The following is a 15,247-nucleotide window of genomic DNA, read 5'->3' as shown; positions in this document are numbered from 1 at the left end:
ACAAAAATTAATAAGCATATTAAGAGTATAAATAAAATGTAATTTAAAAGTTAAATTATCAAAATATATAATAATATTAAATAAAATTTTGTAAGTAGATTTTTTATCCATAGAAACAAGTTGCATTACTTTCTGAAGAAAAAAAAAAGGCAAAAATAGAAAGTGGGTCCCATTTTTCCTTTATTTTGCTGTCGTGGCGGACACACGGTTCAAGCCCACCTACCGAAAGCGTAGATTTTTCGAACCGTATATAAACCGAAAAAGTCCACTTCTACCGTCTCCCTTTTTACACTTCTTCTTTCTCCTTCTTCCTCCTCATTTTCACTACAATTTTCAAGGAGTCTGGTTAATCTATCTATCATTCAAAATTCGAAATTCATAATGGCTAAGAAATCGAAGACGAAAATGAGAATCCCGAGCTGCACGATATGCCAGACTCAGTACAACGACGACTCGCACGCGCCTCTCTTGCTCCAATGCGGCCATTGCTTCTGCAAGCACTGCCTCTCCCACATGTTCGCCGCATCGGCGCCGCCGCGCCCCACTCTCTCTTGCCCTAAGTGCCGCCACCTCTCCACTCTCGGTAACTCCGTCCTCTCTCTCCCCAAAAACTACTCCCTCCTCCCCATACTATCTTCCGATGATGACGACGACGACAGCGGCGATGAATCGGACTCGGAATCGGTGTCGGCGGCGGCGGCGTCGTCGTCGAGGTGCCGAGGCGGTGGCGGAGGAGGAGGAGGAGGAGGAGGGACGGGAGTGGTGAGGAGTTTGTGTTCGGATCACGAGATGAGGTTGGTGAAGGGGATTGGGGAGGACAGGTGGTTAGGGGAGCTGAGGAAGGTGAGCAAGCGGTGTAGGCATAAGGTGGTGGTGAAGAGAGTGGAGGTTGGCGACGTGGCGGACTGTGATTGGGTGGAAGGTGAGCTCGAGAAGCTTCGATTGGCTTCGGTGTGGTGTAGGAACGTGTGCGCCTTTCATGGAGTGGTGAGAGAGAAAGATCATCTCTGCCTTGTTATGGAGAGATGTTACGGTTCGGTTCAATCGGAGATGCGACGGAGCGGTGGCCGCCTTACTCTTCAGCAAATCCTCAAGTAATTGCTCTCAGTTTCGTTGTTTTGATCTTATTTTGTGTTTTGTTGAGCTTAGTTTATGTGTTTGAAACCTTTGGATTTGATCTGAAAAAAAAAAAAAAAAAAAAAATATATATATATATATATATATATATATATATATATATATATATATTGAATTTTGGTATGTAGCTTATGCATAGCTATTCTTGAAAGTTACTTGTGAATTAGGTTATTTACAAAGCTCTCCCTTACATGCTTGCTTGGATAAAATTTAGCGAGGATAGTTTTAGTTGTGTTCTAATTGCAATTTCAGTTGGATTACCATTTCGTAACGGCTTAAGTTTGTGAAACAACCGATAATTTATCAGTTTGGAACAAAAATTTCAGCTTTGATAATTTTTCAGAAATTGCTTGTATCACTGGGTCGCACCTGTAATTGTATCAGTTTCCGTGCTTCCTAGGTTACAGTGCACTGGCATAAAATCTATTAGAATTCCTTTACCATAGATAGCATCCCAAATAGCTTTTTTCAGTAGGAACACAACACTTTTTAGGGAGTATGAATCCCTTGCATTAATCAATAACAAAACAGTAGGGGTGGGGATATGCTTGGATCCAATTCTTGGGGCATCAAGGAAATTCCATTTGCCCTAGTGTAGTGAGATATGGATAGTTCCAAGGTTAATACTACAATAGTTGGGGTTCTAAATTTTTTTAATTTAGGACCGATAAATGGCTCTAGCTTTTGAAATTTGTATTAGTCTGGGACCCTGGTTTTAACAACATTGGTTATATATGATGAAAAACCTGTATAAAAAGAAATATGCTTCACTCAAAACTTGGCAGTTTTATCATGAACAATTTAATTTGCATTAATACCTGTTTGACTCCGGACAGTTCTTGATCTTGTAAATTTGCGTGCTGAAGAGTTTTACCAATGAGAAGATAGAAGAATATAGAATTAACACGGATTTATTCGAATATAGTTACTTTAAAACTTGACGCCATTTGTTTAAGGTACCTTTTGCTTTGTATAAAATTTATATATTAGATTGAAGGAGGATATGTTTTAGCAGAAAAAGTTTAATGAAGCTCTTGAGAGATTTGTTTTGTTGGGTGCAGTTATGACAGAAATTTTACATAATGCTTTTGTGTGAATTTTACATTGAATTTCTAGTTTTTGCTAATGGCTGGCCGGTGAATTATTGCCTTTTCTTTTATTTTATTCTGGAATCTTTTACAATTATAAATTACTGTACTGTTTTTTGTCATTTCCATTTTATAATTTTTTGGAAAATATTTTATTGAATTCCTGCTTCAAATTTACAAAAGTCATTTCTCATAATTACAGATATTTATTTATCCTTTCAATCTATCCAGGATTACTTTAAATTACTGGTTACTATTTGGTATCATTGTTTTTCTTTGAATTTCTTATATGCAGATATGGGGCAGACATTGCACGTGGTGTGGCTGAACTCCATGCAGCAGGTGTTGTTTGCATGAACCTAAAGCCATCCAATTTTCTTCTGGATGCAAGTGGCCGTGCAGTGGTTTCTGATTATGGGCTTCCAATAATTTTGAAGAAACCTTCTTGCCGAAAAGCTCGACCTGGTCCAGAGGTTGAGTTCTCAAAAATGCATTGGTGTATTGATTGTACATTATTGAGTCCACATTACACAGCTCCAGAGGTGTGGGAGCCTTTAAAGAAGTCACTGCACTTATTCAGGGATGATGTGAGTCATATATCTGCAGAATCAGATGCCTGGAGTTTTGGTTGTGCCCTGGTTGAGATGTGCACTGGTTCCATTCCGTATGTGTTGTTATAATTTCCTGTAACTCATTTGATGTAAGAATTCTCTTTACTTACCTAACATGATATGTGCAGGTGGGATGGTTTAAGTTCTGAAGAAATTTATCGTGCTGTTGTCAAGGAAGGCAGGCCACCTCCACAATACTCAAGTGTTGTAGGTGTAGGGATTCCTAGAGATTTGTGGAAAATGATTGGTGAGTGCTTACAGTTCAAGGCATCAAAAAGACCAACATTTCATGCAATGCTTGCTATATTTCTTCGGCATCTGCAACGAATACCTCATTGTCCTGCAAATCAGAATAAGTAAGCGATCTCACCATCCTGCATTGTTATTGATGCTTCAAGGTTTATCCATTGAAATTCTTTTTGTATAATAAAAAGAAAGAAAGAAAAGAAGATGGTAAATTCTAATGAGTAGTTGAAGTTGCTGAAGCATAAGCCAGGGCAACAACGAACCCATTGAGTACCATGTCATGAAAGTACCAACAGTCTTGTGCTACCATTGGTGATTGAGTCCATTAAATACACTATATGAATCATAATGAGTATAAAACATCAAATCTAGATAGGACCATGAAAGATACATCAATGGCGTAGGATCAAAATGCAAGGGCTTCATGTGAAAGTTATGTTATTTGTCTATTTTGACATAACTATCTCACTTTAAGTTTTCTGAAGATATGCTGCAAAGATGGAAATTGTGTGTGGGCTTTTGTTTGCCTGGATTTTATGAATTTTGTACTCTAGGTGTGAGCATGTGTGTTTATGTTTTACCTTGAGTCTAAAGAATGTGTACTCTGGTTATATGAAACCTGTTTTTATTGTTTTTTCTTTTTGTGGAATCCAGCGAAACAGCTAATAGTCCTGGAATAGATATGTTGGAACTGTCCCCTACATCTGTTTTGGACATTTCCAGCGTTAAAAGCAACCATCTGCATCAACTTGTATCTGAAGGGAATCTGGATGGTGTTAGGTTAGTCAATTTTGATACACACTTCTTTACTGTAGTCTATATGTATGCACTTAAGAATCATTGTCATTGTTCAGAACCTCCGATGTCTTCTTCTCTGCATATGTAGGGATCTGCTTGCTAAGTCTGCATCAGGGAATAATAGTAGTTCAATCATTTCTCTGCTGGAAGCACATAATTCTGATGGTCAAACTGCTCTGCACTTGGCTTGTAGACGGGGTTGCCCTCAGATTGTTGATGCTATTTTGGAGTATGGAAATGTGGATGTGGATGTCCCTGATGAAAATGGGAATCCTCCAATAGTGTTTGCTTTAGCAGTTGGGTCCTCAGAATGTGTACGCGCTCTCATCAGAAAATCAGCTAATGCCATATCTAGGTCAATGGAAGGCTTTGGTCGATCTGTTGCTCATGTTTGTGCATATTATGGGCAACCGGATTGTATGCGTGTAAGTTTTCACTTAGCCAGCGATGGTTTAAGAGTACTTACTCCTTTTATATTGCTTCTATATTTTCTCAAATGTTCCATGACAATCACAGGAATTACTATTGGCGGGAGCTGATCCCAACGCAGTGGATGATGATGGTGAAACTGTACTGCATATTGCCGTCTCCAAAAAATTTACAGACTGTGCTATTGTAATACTAGAAAATGGGGGCTGCAAATCAATGGGTGCTCTGAATTCAAAAGGATTAACGTAAGAATCAAAGCTTTGAAACTTGCTATATGCCTTTACGGATATAATAACAAAATGGTGATGTACGATATGCTATCTTAAGTAGGGAACACTTTGTCAAGATTCTAAATGATTATGCATGCATAAAATTTCCTTTATTATAATGCTAGTAGAATAGGAAAATACCTGCAAATCTAGAACATAATGTCTATTTCTTCTTGATTGTCAATTTTATAAGAAAAACAAAGAGTATCCCCTTTCCCTATCATTGTAAGATGTCCCCATGTTCATGGTTTGAATCTCCTTTTGCACTTTATTTTATTACATATATATATTTTTTAATTTTAATAAATATAGAATCAGGTACACTTTTTCATCATGTTGCTAATAGCTTTATAAGTAGTGATTTTATTGGTATTTGTGATTTATCATTCAGTTCTTTATAAAGATTGATTTGTAATTTTACCCAGTTAAGATTATTTTTGGAGCGTGCGCCCGGGGGGGGGGGGGGGATGTGGGGGACTTCATCTTTATACAGTGCTTGATGGCGTTCAAGAAAATCCAGAGTATTGATAAAATTTCTAAAACTATCAATTGTCATATCATCTCATTTCCCTACCATGTTGGAAGATACCAATTTTCCTTTATTTAATACATCCAAATTCACAAGAATTTTCTCATCTAAATGGTTTGTTAGAATCAGAGCTGAAACTGAACTTGATAGATAAAAAGTGGTTGAGCAAGCGGTGGGGAAACAGTGGACCACTTCTCCATTGTGATGTTGTGTATGCTTTGTGGAGTGAAGTCTTTCAGATGTTTAAGGTTCAATGGGTGATGCCTTAAACAATAATATACCTTCTATTTGGTTGGAGGAATCGACTTGGAAAACATTCGTCAGACATTTGAAATATGAAGATGTCATGTTTGATGTGGTTAGCGTGGAAGGAACGAAATTCTCTCACATTTGAAGACTCCGAGTGATCCATAGAGTAATTGAAATCTTAATGCATAATTAGCCTATTCAAGAGGGCTTGGGCTTGGTGTTTTGCACATTGTACTTCCATTTTTGAGCTCTTAGGTTTTTTGTTTGATTCTTTGTATTAGATTCTTTGTGTTCATCATTGTGAACATGAAGTAATCCTCTTTTCCCAACAAAAAGAAAACAGAAAATAAAAACTATGTACAAGAACCCTTTTTCTAATAAAACTTCAATCTTATTAAAAAAAAGGGGGGGAGGGGGGGGTTGAGGTTTTCTGTTCATGTTTATCTAATGGAAAAGGCAATACTCACATTTTTAGATGTAGAAAATCTTGAGGTTTTGAAATCCCTGACAAGTTCTGGTATTTTTTTGTGGTCTGTGAGTTGGGGAAAGTTCTTACTGTAGACAACTTAATGATGAGGGGTATGGTGCTGGCAAATTGGTGTGTCATGTGTAAGAACAGTGAGGAAACTGTGGATGATTTGCCACTTCATTGTCCTATGGAATTATTGATCTTAATATTCCTAGTCTTTGGAGTGAATTGGGTAATGCCTAAGATGGTGAAAGATCTGCTTCAAGGTTGGGAACATAGTCCAAAAACTTTCAGAAATAAAGTATGGAATGTGTTTCATGGTTGCTTTATGCGACATATTTGGAGGGAGATGAATAGGAGGTCATTTGAAGATCAAGGAGCATCTGTACAGGGGTTTAAATCTCAACTCATAGGATCATTATTCTATTGATTGTCACTGGATCCGAGTGCACCGCCTATATTAAATGATTTTATTGATTATCTTTTTAGATGATTTCCGTAAGGAATCTTTGGTAAAATACCTGTATACTTATTAGATTCCTCTTTTTTTTTTAACATTTGTTTCTTTAATTAAAGTTTATATTACCCATCAAAAAACAACAACAATGCTAGCTCTAGGTATTTTAATAGAATAGATATTTTTTATTATAATGTTTTTTTTTTTTCATTTTGTTGGTCTTCCCTACTATTAGATTTTGATATTTACCTTTTTTTTTTTTCCAGTCCTCTACACTTGTGTATAGCAACTCTAAATGTGGCTGTAGTTAAGAGGTGGGCAGAAATCACATCACCCAGAGAGATTTCTGAAGCGATCGACATTCCAAGTCCAGCTGGGACTGCACTATGTCTGGCAGCTGCTCTAAAGAAAGATCGCGAGACAGGTAAAAGTGATTTGACATGGTTTGCTGTTTTTGAACACTCTTAAATTCTTATGTTGTTGAGCCTTCTATCAAGTTCTATTTGGAGCCTTCTTCTTTCCTCTTAAGTTCTGCAAATTACTTGAAATGTTTTTATTTATTTTTTATTTATAGAGGTTTCTTTGCTGTCTTCAAATAAGCTCTCTTCTACATTGTTTTTGCTTATTGTAATAAGTCTTGATGGAACAAGTAATGTGTTGTATGTGTGCTAATCTAATATGCAATGGAAGCTGTAGCTTGCCTTCTTTTTAGAGTTGGGGAAAACTTCTGATAAATTTCTTTTATGGTCTTCCCCACTTCTTGTGATCTTTAGTTGAATTAAGCATCAGAATGAATATATTATATGAAGCTTTTTTCAATTTTCTTTCTACTAAGCAACTGCTATGTGCTGTGTATGAGATGAGGGTTATTTTCATTTACTCGTATATTTAATATTGTATCACTTACGTGTCTATTGTTAATATTCTGTGTAGAGGGCAGAGAGCTGGTAAGGATACTGCTTGCAGCTGGAGCAAACCCAACTGCCCAAGACACGCAACAGTATCGAACAGCTTTGCATACAGCTGCCATGGCCAATGATGTTGAGTTGGTTAAGGTGATTTGATGGGCTTCTTCACCATCTCTATGTTTGTTTTAGTATATGTCGTGGCGTAAGTTAAAAAATGTACTTAAGGACATTTCTGCCTTAAAGATAGCATAGGATTTCTTTTAGTTAAGTGAAGCTTTCTGGGATCATTTGTGAATCTTGAAATAAGGCAACCAAGATACATGATGCAAAAACTTATTGAAGTTTGGTTGGAAGCTTAATTTACTGGACAAATAACTGTTTGGCAGGAAAAGAGTGCAACATAACTTTTGGTTGCTGGACTTTTCCCTGGCATAGGAATTTGAGGGAAATTAGGGGTTGTTTGGGTTACAATTTTGAGGTAAAACAGGCTGGGTTAAGGTTTAATCATGGAATAATAAGATGTGTATGTTTTTTGGAGCTCCAAACAGTAAAAAAAAAAATTCTGGTTCATAGCTATTAATTGTGACTTTTGAATAACAATAGACTTGTTTTGAGGGATTGAGGTGAATAATAGATGGGTTGTGTCAGTACTTTATTCTGAGGATTTCAGGATTCTTTTGGTGATAAATTAAGGTTGGGCTTTATCACTTGAAGGCTGGATGAACTGCTGGAAATTAGAGAGACAAGAAGAAAAATATAATTCTAGGCATCACACCTAGGGTTTCCTTGGCATTATACTGCGCGTTATACCTCAGCGGGGGGAAAAAAAACCCTGAATTTGAAGCTTCATAGTTTCTGATATTTTAGCAAAATGTGTCCATGGAATTAAATTCATTACATCCATATAAATAAACACCTAATACCTAACTCTAATTTAAGATACCCATAATATGACCAATGGATTAAAACTAAAGTTGATTCTATAAATCTAAAGTGACACCAGTCGTGTGGGTTTAAGACCCACTAGGTGAGTGTATAACTAACCAGTGAAAAAATAAATATACTTGACCCATGTTGGACTTGTAGTCTTGAACTCTATGAGCTTTGACTTCATAGTCCATACTAGGTAATTATTAGAATAACATAAATAATGTTGAACCTTAACAACGCCCCCCCGCAACCCCCCTTTCTCTCCTCAACAAACACCAAAAACCCAATGGAGCTAGCCCATGCTAGAAAGCTGAAAATTATAGAAATAGCCCTAACACTTAAATTAAAATGAAAGCAGCTCATGGCTTCTTTCTTCAAATTGCTTGTAAAGTTTCAGTTTAACGTGTTTTGTGGTACTCAATTTGTAAACTTTTCTCAAAGTGGTTGCTTTGCTTTTGTGTAGATTATCCTGGACGCTGGAGTTGATGTGAACATCAGGAACGTGCACAATACAATACCCCTTCATTTGGCACTGGCAAAAGGTGCCAAACCATGTGTCAAATTACTCTTGTCAGCTGGTGCAAATTGTAATTTGCAGGTTGGTCCTCATATTTCTAAATGTTATGATAAGTTTGTTTCCATTATTTATGCAATTTAGCAAAAACTTAATCTTTGTTGCTTGTAATGTTTTTCTATAAAAGATGGTAAAGATGCTCGCATTCCCTGTGTATGTAGTCAGAGTTTAACCAAATCATTGGATGAATATCTAAATGTGTCCAAAATGCTCACATCCCCTGCATTCTTATTGGATATGCCTTAGAAAATGTATAAAATAGGACTAATTATAGCAAAATATAAATGCGGTTTATTTTTAACAAAATAAATTTAATTCTTGATTCTCTTTACAATTCATGAGAATTGTGTAATAAATGTGAAGAATGACTATGCTTGTTGCATGTAACATAACTCTCTCTCTCTCTCTCTCTCTAGATAGCAATTGCAGCCATTCTTTTTCAAAATAGCTGTTACGGTAATCTTACTAGTGTCCTGCTGAGGTCAATGTACTCAGCTATAGTAAGCTAGTTCCTTGCAAATATAGTATCACTCACATAGCATAAAAGAAGAATCAACCAGCAGTGTTGAACATTTCAGCCTAAGAAAAAATTAAAAGCAAAAACAAAAAGGGGAACTCACCATCTAGTGAGTCCCATTTGGTGTGTGACAGAAAATTCTTGCTTTAATTATGTTAGTGATTCACTTCAGTTGAATTATTTCACAATGTAGAATCATTTAAGGATGTTAAACAAAACTGTCTTATGATCCAGTTGTGATTACCTGGCAGAGGCTGAATTATACAACAATAGCTTTTATAAAATCTTGGGAATCTTATTTCCAAAATTTCATGGTTTCAGCTAAACTTGATTCCCTTTTTTTCTTAAAAAAATGATGAAATCTTAAATAAAAGACCTTGTGCGGTTTCAGCAAAATCTTATATGTCAAATGTATACTTTTATCCTTGCATGAGAGCTTGAATTTCTTTTCTTCTATAGTATGCATTTCATATGGCTTGCTTATAAACTTCCACTTTGTTTTTTCTTTTTGAATTATCCTTTGTTCATTTCCCATGTACTAGATTCCATGCCTTGTCGCACTTTTAAATAAATTCTTTCCTTTAATTAAAAAATGGATGAACTGATTTTTTTTTGTTTTGGCAACGATGATTAGGATGATGATGGTGACAATGCTTTTCATATAGCTGCTGATGCAGCGAAGTTGATACGTGAATGTCTTGAGTGCATTGTAGTTATGTTGCAGTGTCCAGGTGCTGCTATTGAAGTAAGGAACCACAGGCAAGTATTAACAAATTAGAGTTGTTTGATTCAGTTTTCTTCTCAAGGCAATGCTCAAGATTCTTGCCAGTCAAAAAATGAAATTAAAAGAAAAAAAAAAATCAAATAGTGATTATCAAGATTCTTGGCATGTATGTAATTTCAAGTAAATCGTATATAGTTGAAGCATTGTTACCAAATGTAATGTTGAGTTGTGCTAAATAACTGTTAAATTATTATGTTTCTGATTGGTTGCAGTGGTAAGACATTGCATGATCTATTGGAAGCCCTACCACGAGAATGGATTTCTGAAGATCTTATGGAAGCACTTATGAATAAGGGACTTCATCTGTCTCCAACAATGTGAGTACAGTATTAATTTGAAAATTGATGGATGATGCTTGATATACTAGTATCATTGTTAAGCTCCTTAGAGCATGTTAAATTTAGGGACTTATCTTGTATTTTGGTTTATATTTTTAGATTTCAAGTGGGGGAATGGGTGAAATTTAAAAGAAGCGTGAAAACCCCTGCACATGGTTGGCAAGGTGCAAGGCATGGGAGTGTTGGCTTTGTACAGTATGTCCAAAACAGTGACAGCCTTGATGTATCATTTTGCACCGGATTAGCTCATGTCTTAGCAAATGAAGTTATAAAAGTTCTCTCTTTGGAAAGGGGACAGCTTGTGCGACTCAAAGCTGACATTGAAAAGCCAAGGTTTGATGCATTACTTTAACTAGCATAAAATTTTAAGCTTGTTGCTTCATGGTTGGTCATTCTTTCCTGGTACAGTCATTGTTGAAATTTGCAAATAATTTTTTGTCATGAGAAAATTGTTATTAATAGGAATTATAGGCTGCAAATACAGTAAGGCATCATCCACCATCTTGCCCAATAATTTAATGTGGATTATTTTTACTCTTTTATCTTTCTTAAACATTTAAATTGAGCAATGGAGGATCATGGCTTTAACCATTAAAAATTACATTATAAAAAGCATCCCAAAGCTAATTCTAATATCCAAGTATTAATTTGACACATGTCAGATGATGCCAAGGTTTCTTGGGAGCTCGAATAGAATTTCTAGCAAATCGTGTGTGTTTATTTGTCATGTCTTTTCTTTGAGCATCAATTCGTTTCTGGTCAGATTTCTTTAGTTTTATTTATTTATATAAGTATTGTGGGAATTTTTTCTGGTTTCCGGACATGGGCTGTTCTGTGGTCCATTCGGTCTTATTTTGGGTTTTATTTGAGTTTAGTTATTTAGTTTGGGCTTAGTGGTATAAGCTCAAGGAGTCCCAGTTTTATTAGGTTTTCAAAATGTCCATGTTCTACTAGGATCAGGTGTCTTAAGTTCTATTGATATTATGTTTAAGAAGAGTTCGGCTACTATTGCTATTACATATTATGTGATGCAACCCTTTCCAAGGAGTGATGCCAAGGAATCCTAGCTGTGATGCTTAAGTAATGATTTTACTAAGAGATAGCATTGTAGTCATGAAGCTGGCAGAGGCAGGATTCCATATGTGCATTTACCTCTTATAAAGATCAGCTATGTTTTTAGCTTTAAAGCCTTATTGTAGTAGAATAATGTCTGACATCATGTGCACTTTTAACTATTACAAAGTTTAAAGAATATACTTTCATGTTGTCAGGTATGAGTTGCGCGGACAATCATCTGACAGCATTGGAACTGTCCTGTGTGTTGATGATGATGATGGAATTATACGTATTGGATTTACTGGTGCATCTAGGGGATGGCAAGCTGATCCAGCAGATTTTGAAAGGGTTGAAGAGTTCAAGGTTGGTGACTGGGTTCGTGTTCGTCACAATCTTCCCTTCGCAAAGCATGGTTTTGGAGCTGTGACCCCAGGCAGTATTGGGGTAGTGTATGGTATTAGACCTGATAGTAGTCTTCTGATAGAATTTAGCTACTTAGCAAGCCCATGGCTTTGTGAACCAGAGGAAGTGGAGTCGTTCAGCCCATTTAGGGTGAGGAAATTATTATTTTTCTTTATATTGAAGTTGATTTTTACACCTCCTCCACCACCCTGGCTGCATGCACGGGGAAAAACCTTGCTATTCTTAGAATTAATATGTTTTGTACTAATACAGATTGGCGATCAAGTATGTGTAAAGAGATCTGTTGCGGAGCCCAGATTTCCTTGGGATGGTGAGACACATCATAGTGTTGGAAAAATAAGCGACATAGAGAGTAATGGTCTCCTGATAATTGAAACACCAAATCGGCACATACCATGGAAAGCTGATCCATCAGACATGGAAAAGGTGGAGGATTTCAAGGTAATATCCATTACTTAGCCCCAACTTGTACACTCAAACTCTCACGGAAATTTCTGTGGTGAGTGATTTTTTTTCCCTGTTCCAAAATGAGCAGGTTGGTGATTGGGTTAGAGTCAAAGCTTCAGTACCTTCTCCAAAATATGGGTGGGAAGATGTCAACAGGACAAGTATAGGAATAATTCGTAGCTTGGAGGAGGATGGTGATATGGGAATTGCATTTTGTTTCAGAAGCAAGATTTTCTCATGCTCTGTGACAGACATGGAGAAGGTGTCACCTTTTGAAGTGGATCAAGAGATTCGAGTGATGCCATCTATCACAGAGCCATTACTTGGATGGTCAAATGAAACGCCATCTACCTCAGGGAAAATTGCAAGGATTGACATGGATGGGACCCTTAATGTGAGTATGCTTATTGTTCTTATAATTTTATTGTTGTTATTATTAATTTTTGGTGTAGAATTTGCTGGTATTGAGTTTCTGACTCTTAAATTCTTGGTATTGGTTTGGAATATCTTTCTAGGTAAGAGTGGCTGGCAGAGTGAGCTTGTGGAAAGTTTCACCAAGCGATGCAGAAAGGTTATCAGGATTGGCAGTTGGTGACTGGGTTCGGTTGAAGCAATGTATGGGAACACGACCAAATTATGAATGGAATAGTGTTGGGAGAGACAGTGTAGCAGTAGTGCACAACATACAGGATTACTCTTATTTAGAGCTGGTTTCTTGTTTTCGAACGGGTAGGTTCATTGCTCACTGCACTGAAGTTGAAAAGGTTTCACCCTTTAAAATTGGGCAGCACGTTAGGTTCCGTACTGGATTGAAAGAACCAAGATGGGGGTGGAGAGAAGCTTGCCCCAATTCAAGAGGTGTCGTAACTGCTGTAAATGCTGATGGAGAAATAAGAGTTTCATTCTTCAATTTGTCAGGTTTGTGGAGAGGAGATCCTGCAGATTTTGAGGTAGAGGAGATGTTTGAGGTTGGAGAATGGGTAAAACTTAAAAATGATGCTAGTAAATGGAAATCTCTGCAACCTGGAAGCATTGGTGTTGTACAAGGACTAGGGTATAAAAAAGATGTATGGGATGGCACTGTCCTTGTTGGGTTCTGTGGGGAATCAGAATTATGGGCAGGGCAGACTGCCAAGCTAGAAAGAGTGGATAGGATTAAAACTGGGCAACGGGTGAGAGTGAAGACCAATGGAAAAAATCCACGATTTGGGTGGTCAGGTCATACACATGCCAGCATCGTTAGCATAATAGCAGTTGATGCAGATGGAAAACTAAGAACTCACACTCCTGCTGGCTCAAAGGCATGGATGCTTGACCCATCAGAAGTGGAACTGGTGGAGGAAGAGGTATTAAAAATTGGAGATTGGATAAGGGTCAAATCATCTGTGGCAACACCAGTTTACCACTGGGGAGAAGTGACTCACAAGAGTGTCGGGGTGGTTTTCCGCTTGGAGGAAGGAGAGCTGTGGGTCTCATTTTGCTTTATGGAGCGCCCTTGGATATGCAAGGAATGGGAGGTAGAGAAGGTGAGAGCATTTAAAGTGGGTGACACTGTCAAATTTAGAGAAGGATTAGTAACCCCAAGATGGGGTTGGGGAATGGAGACACATGCTAGTAAGGGCGAGGTAGTTGGAGTGGATGCTAATGGGAAGCTAAGAATTCAGTTTAAATGGAGAGAAGGCCGGCCCTGGATTGGAGACCCAGCTGATATTGTTCTTGACAACAGCTCCAGTAGGGATACAATGGGAATGTAAACCCTTTGGTTGTACTAAATTAAAAGATGTTTTAGATGGAAGATACTGATTTGGCCTCATCAAGCTTACAGAGCAGTGCAAAGATGGATTTTAAGTTATGACAACATTTTAGCAGAGAAGCTCATCCTGCCTAAATGATACATACAAAAATAGCGGCCAGTGCATTTGCAGTATGATTTAATTACATGATAGATGACCTTGAGCGTATACAGCAGGGTGGTTCCTGTATGGTGGGCTGAATACATTATTGTCGTAAATTAGGTTCTGTAGATTACCATGCTTGTAGGCGATCAATGTTATTTGTATTTGAAAAAAAAAAGGCACAATACGTAGTGAATTAGTTATGTAAATATACAACTCTCATTTCAGAAAATTCTATATAGATGATGAGTATGTTAGGGTGCGCTCATTTGTTGTGTTTAGCTTTTTGCAGTTCAGTGGCACGGTCTCCCTGCGGAGAGAACCTATCAATCCCCGGTGGGGAAAAAATTTCTGTCGTCGTATCTCTGTATATATTTTCATGGTAAGCAAATTGCTGTCTTCATATCTCTTTATATATTTTCATGGTTAGCAAATCTCAGTTTGAAATTCAGAAGATGGCTAAAACTAGAAGCCTAGAATAGTTATGAAGAAGAAATTGTATCTCGTGCTGCTTATATACTGGGTTTGAGGTGGGACTGATAAAATTTTAAGAATAACAAGGAGAATATGAGCATTCCTATTCAGCCAATGTCATCAAAGCAACAAGTTAAATGGATTTCATAAAACAAATGACATGGATTTATACATACTCCTTCGGTTTAATTTATAATTTTTAAAGGGATATCAATGATAACCTAGTGGTAATAACTAATAACATCTTCTATGGTAATATGTGATAACATCTTCTGTGATGTTCCATATTTGTGGTTTGAATTCCACCTCTCTTTTTTTATTAATTATTTGATTTTTTTTCCCCTTTTAACTCACTTTACTTTTTTTAATTTATCATGTATAAAGAATTCTTAACAGAGCATATAATTATATGAGGAGGAAAGATCAAGTAAGTGAATGGAGAAATTTTGGTTATCCAATTTTTGATTTAGAAGATAATTAAGGATTTAAGGGAGACAAAAAAATTTAAAGTTCATATTTGGAAATTTCTAAGAACATCATCAAAGATATAAATGCCTATAATTATGGTAGTAATTACTCGTTAGTGTAAGACAAACTCATTAGGTGCCTTAATTTTCGA

General features: G+C 36.8%; 1 protein-coding gene across 1 annotated transcript; it reads left to right on the top strand.

Moving 5' to 3' along the window:
• Positions 1-296: 296 nt before the first annotated feature.
• On the top strand, positions 297-14,417 carry LOC142607335 (E3 ubiquitin-protein ligase KEG-like). The gene is made up of 16 exons (XM_075778783.1): positions 297-1,094; positions 2,521-2,889; positions 2,965-3,192; positions 3,737-3,862; positions 3,969-4,305; positions 4,397-4,554; positions 6,549-6,706; positions 7,216-7,337; positions 8,584-8,718; positions 9,846-9,970; positions 10,208-10,312; positions 10,433-10,666; positions 11,605-11,941; positions 12,065-12,253; positions 12,348-12,653; positions 12,775-14,417. Exons 1-16 carry the CDS (start codon positions 382-384, stop codon positions 14,011-14,013), a joined length of 4,881 nt encoding a protein of 1,626 aa, XP_075634898.1. The 5' UTR covers positions 297-381; the 3' UTR covers positions 14,014-14,417.
• Positions 14,418-15,247: the final 830 nt, after the last annotated feature.

The sequence above is a fragment of the Castanea sativa genome, chromosome 8, assembly GCF_040712315.1.
Source record: "Castanea sativa cultivar Marrone di Chiusa Pesio chromosome 8, ASM4071231v1".
In the NCBI taxonomy this organism is placed as follows: Eukaryota; Viridiplantae; Streptophyta; class Magnoliopsida; order Fagales; family Fagaceae; genus Castanea; species Castanea sativa.
The sequence above is the reverse complement of the archived record's forward strand: the minus strand, read 5'-3'. Positions and strand labels throughout refer to the sequence as shown.

What these genes read in the sequence shown, in the direction of transcription:
- LOC142607335 (XM_075778783.1), top strand. Translation starts at nt 382, where the DNA reads ATGGCTAAGAAATCGAAGACGAAAATGAGAATCCCGAGCTGCACGATA. An exon ending in AAAGAAAGATCGCGAGACAG is followed by an intron (nt 6,707 to 7,215) that starts GTAAAAGTGATT and finishes TATTCTGTGTAG; the next exon opens with AGGGCAGAGAGCTGGTAAGG. An exon ending in ATTGAAGTAAGGAACCACAG is followed by an intron (nt 9,971 to 10,207) that starts GCAAGTATTAAC and finishes GATTGGTTGCAG; the next exon opens with TGGTAAGACATTGCATGATC.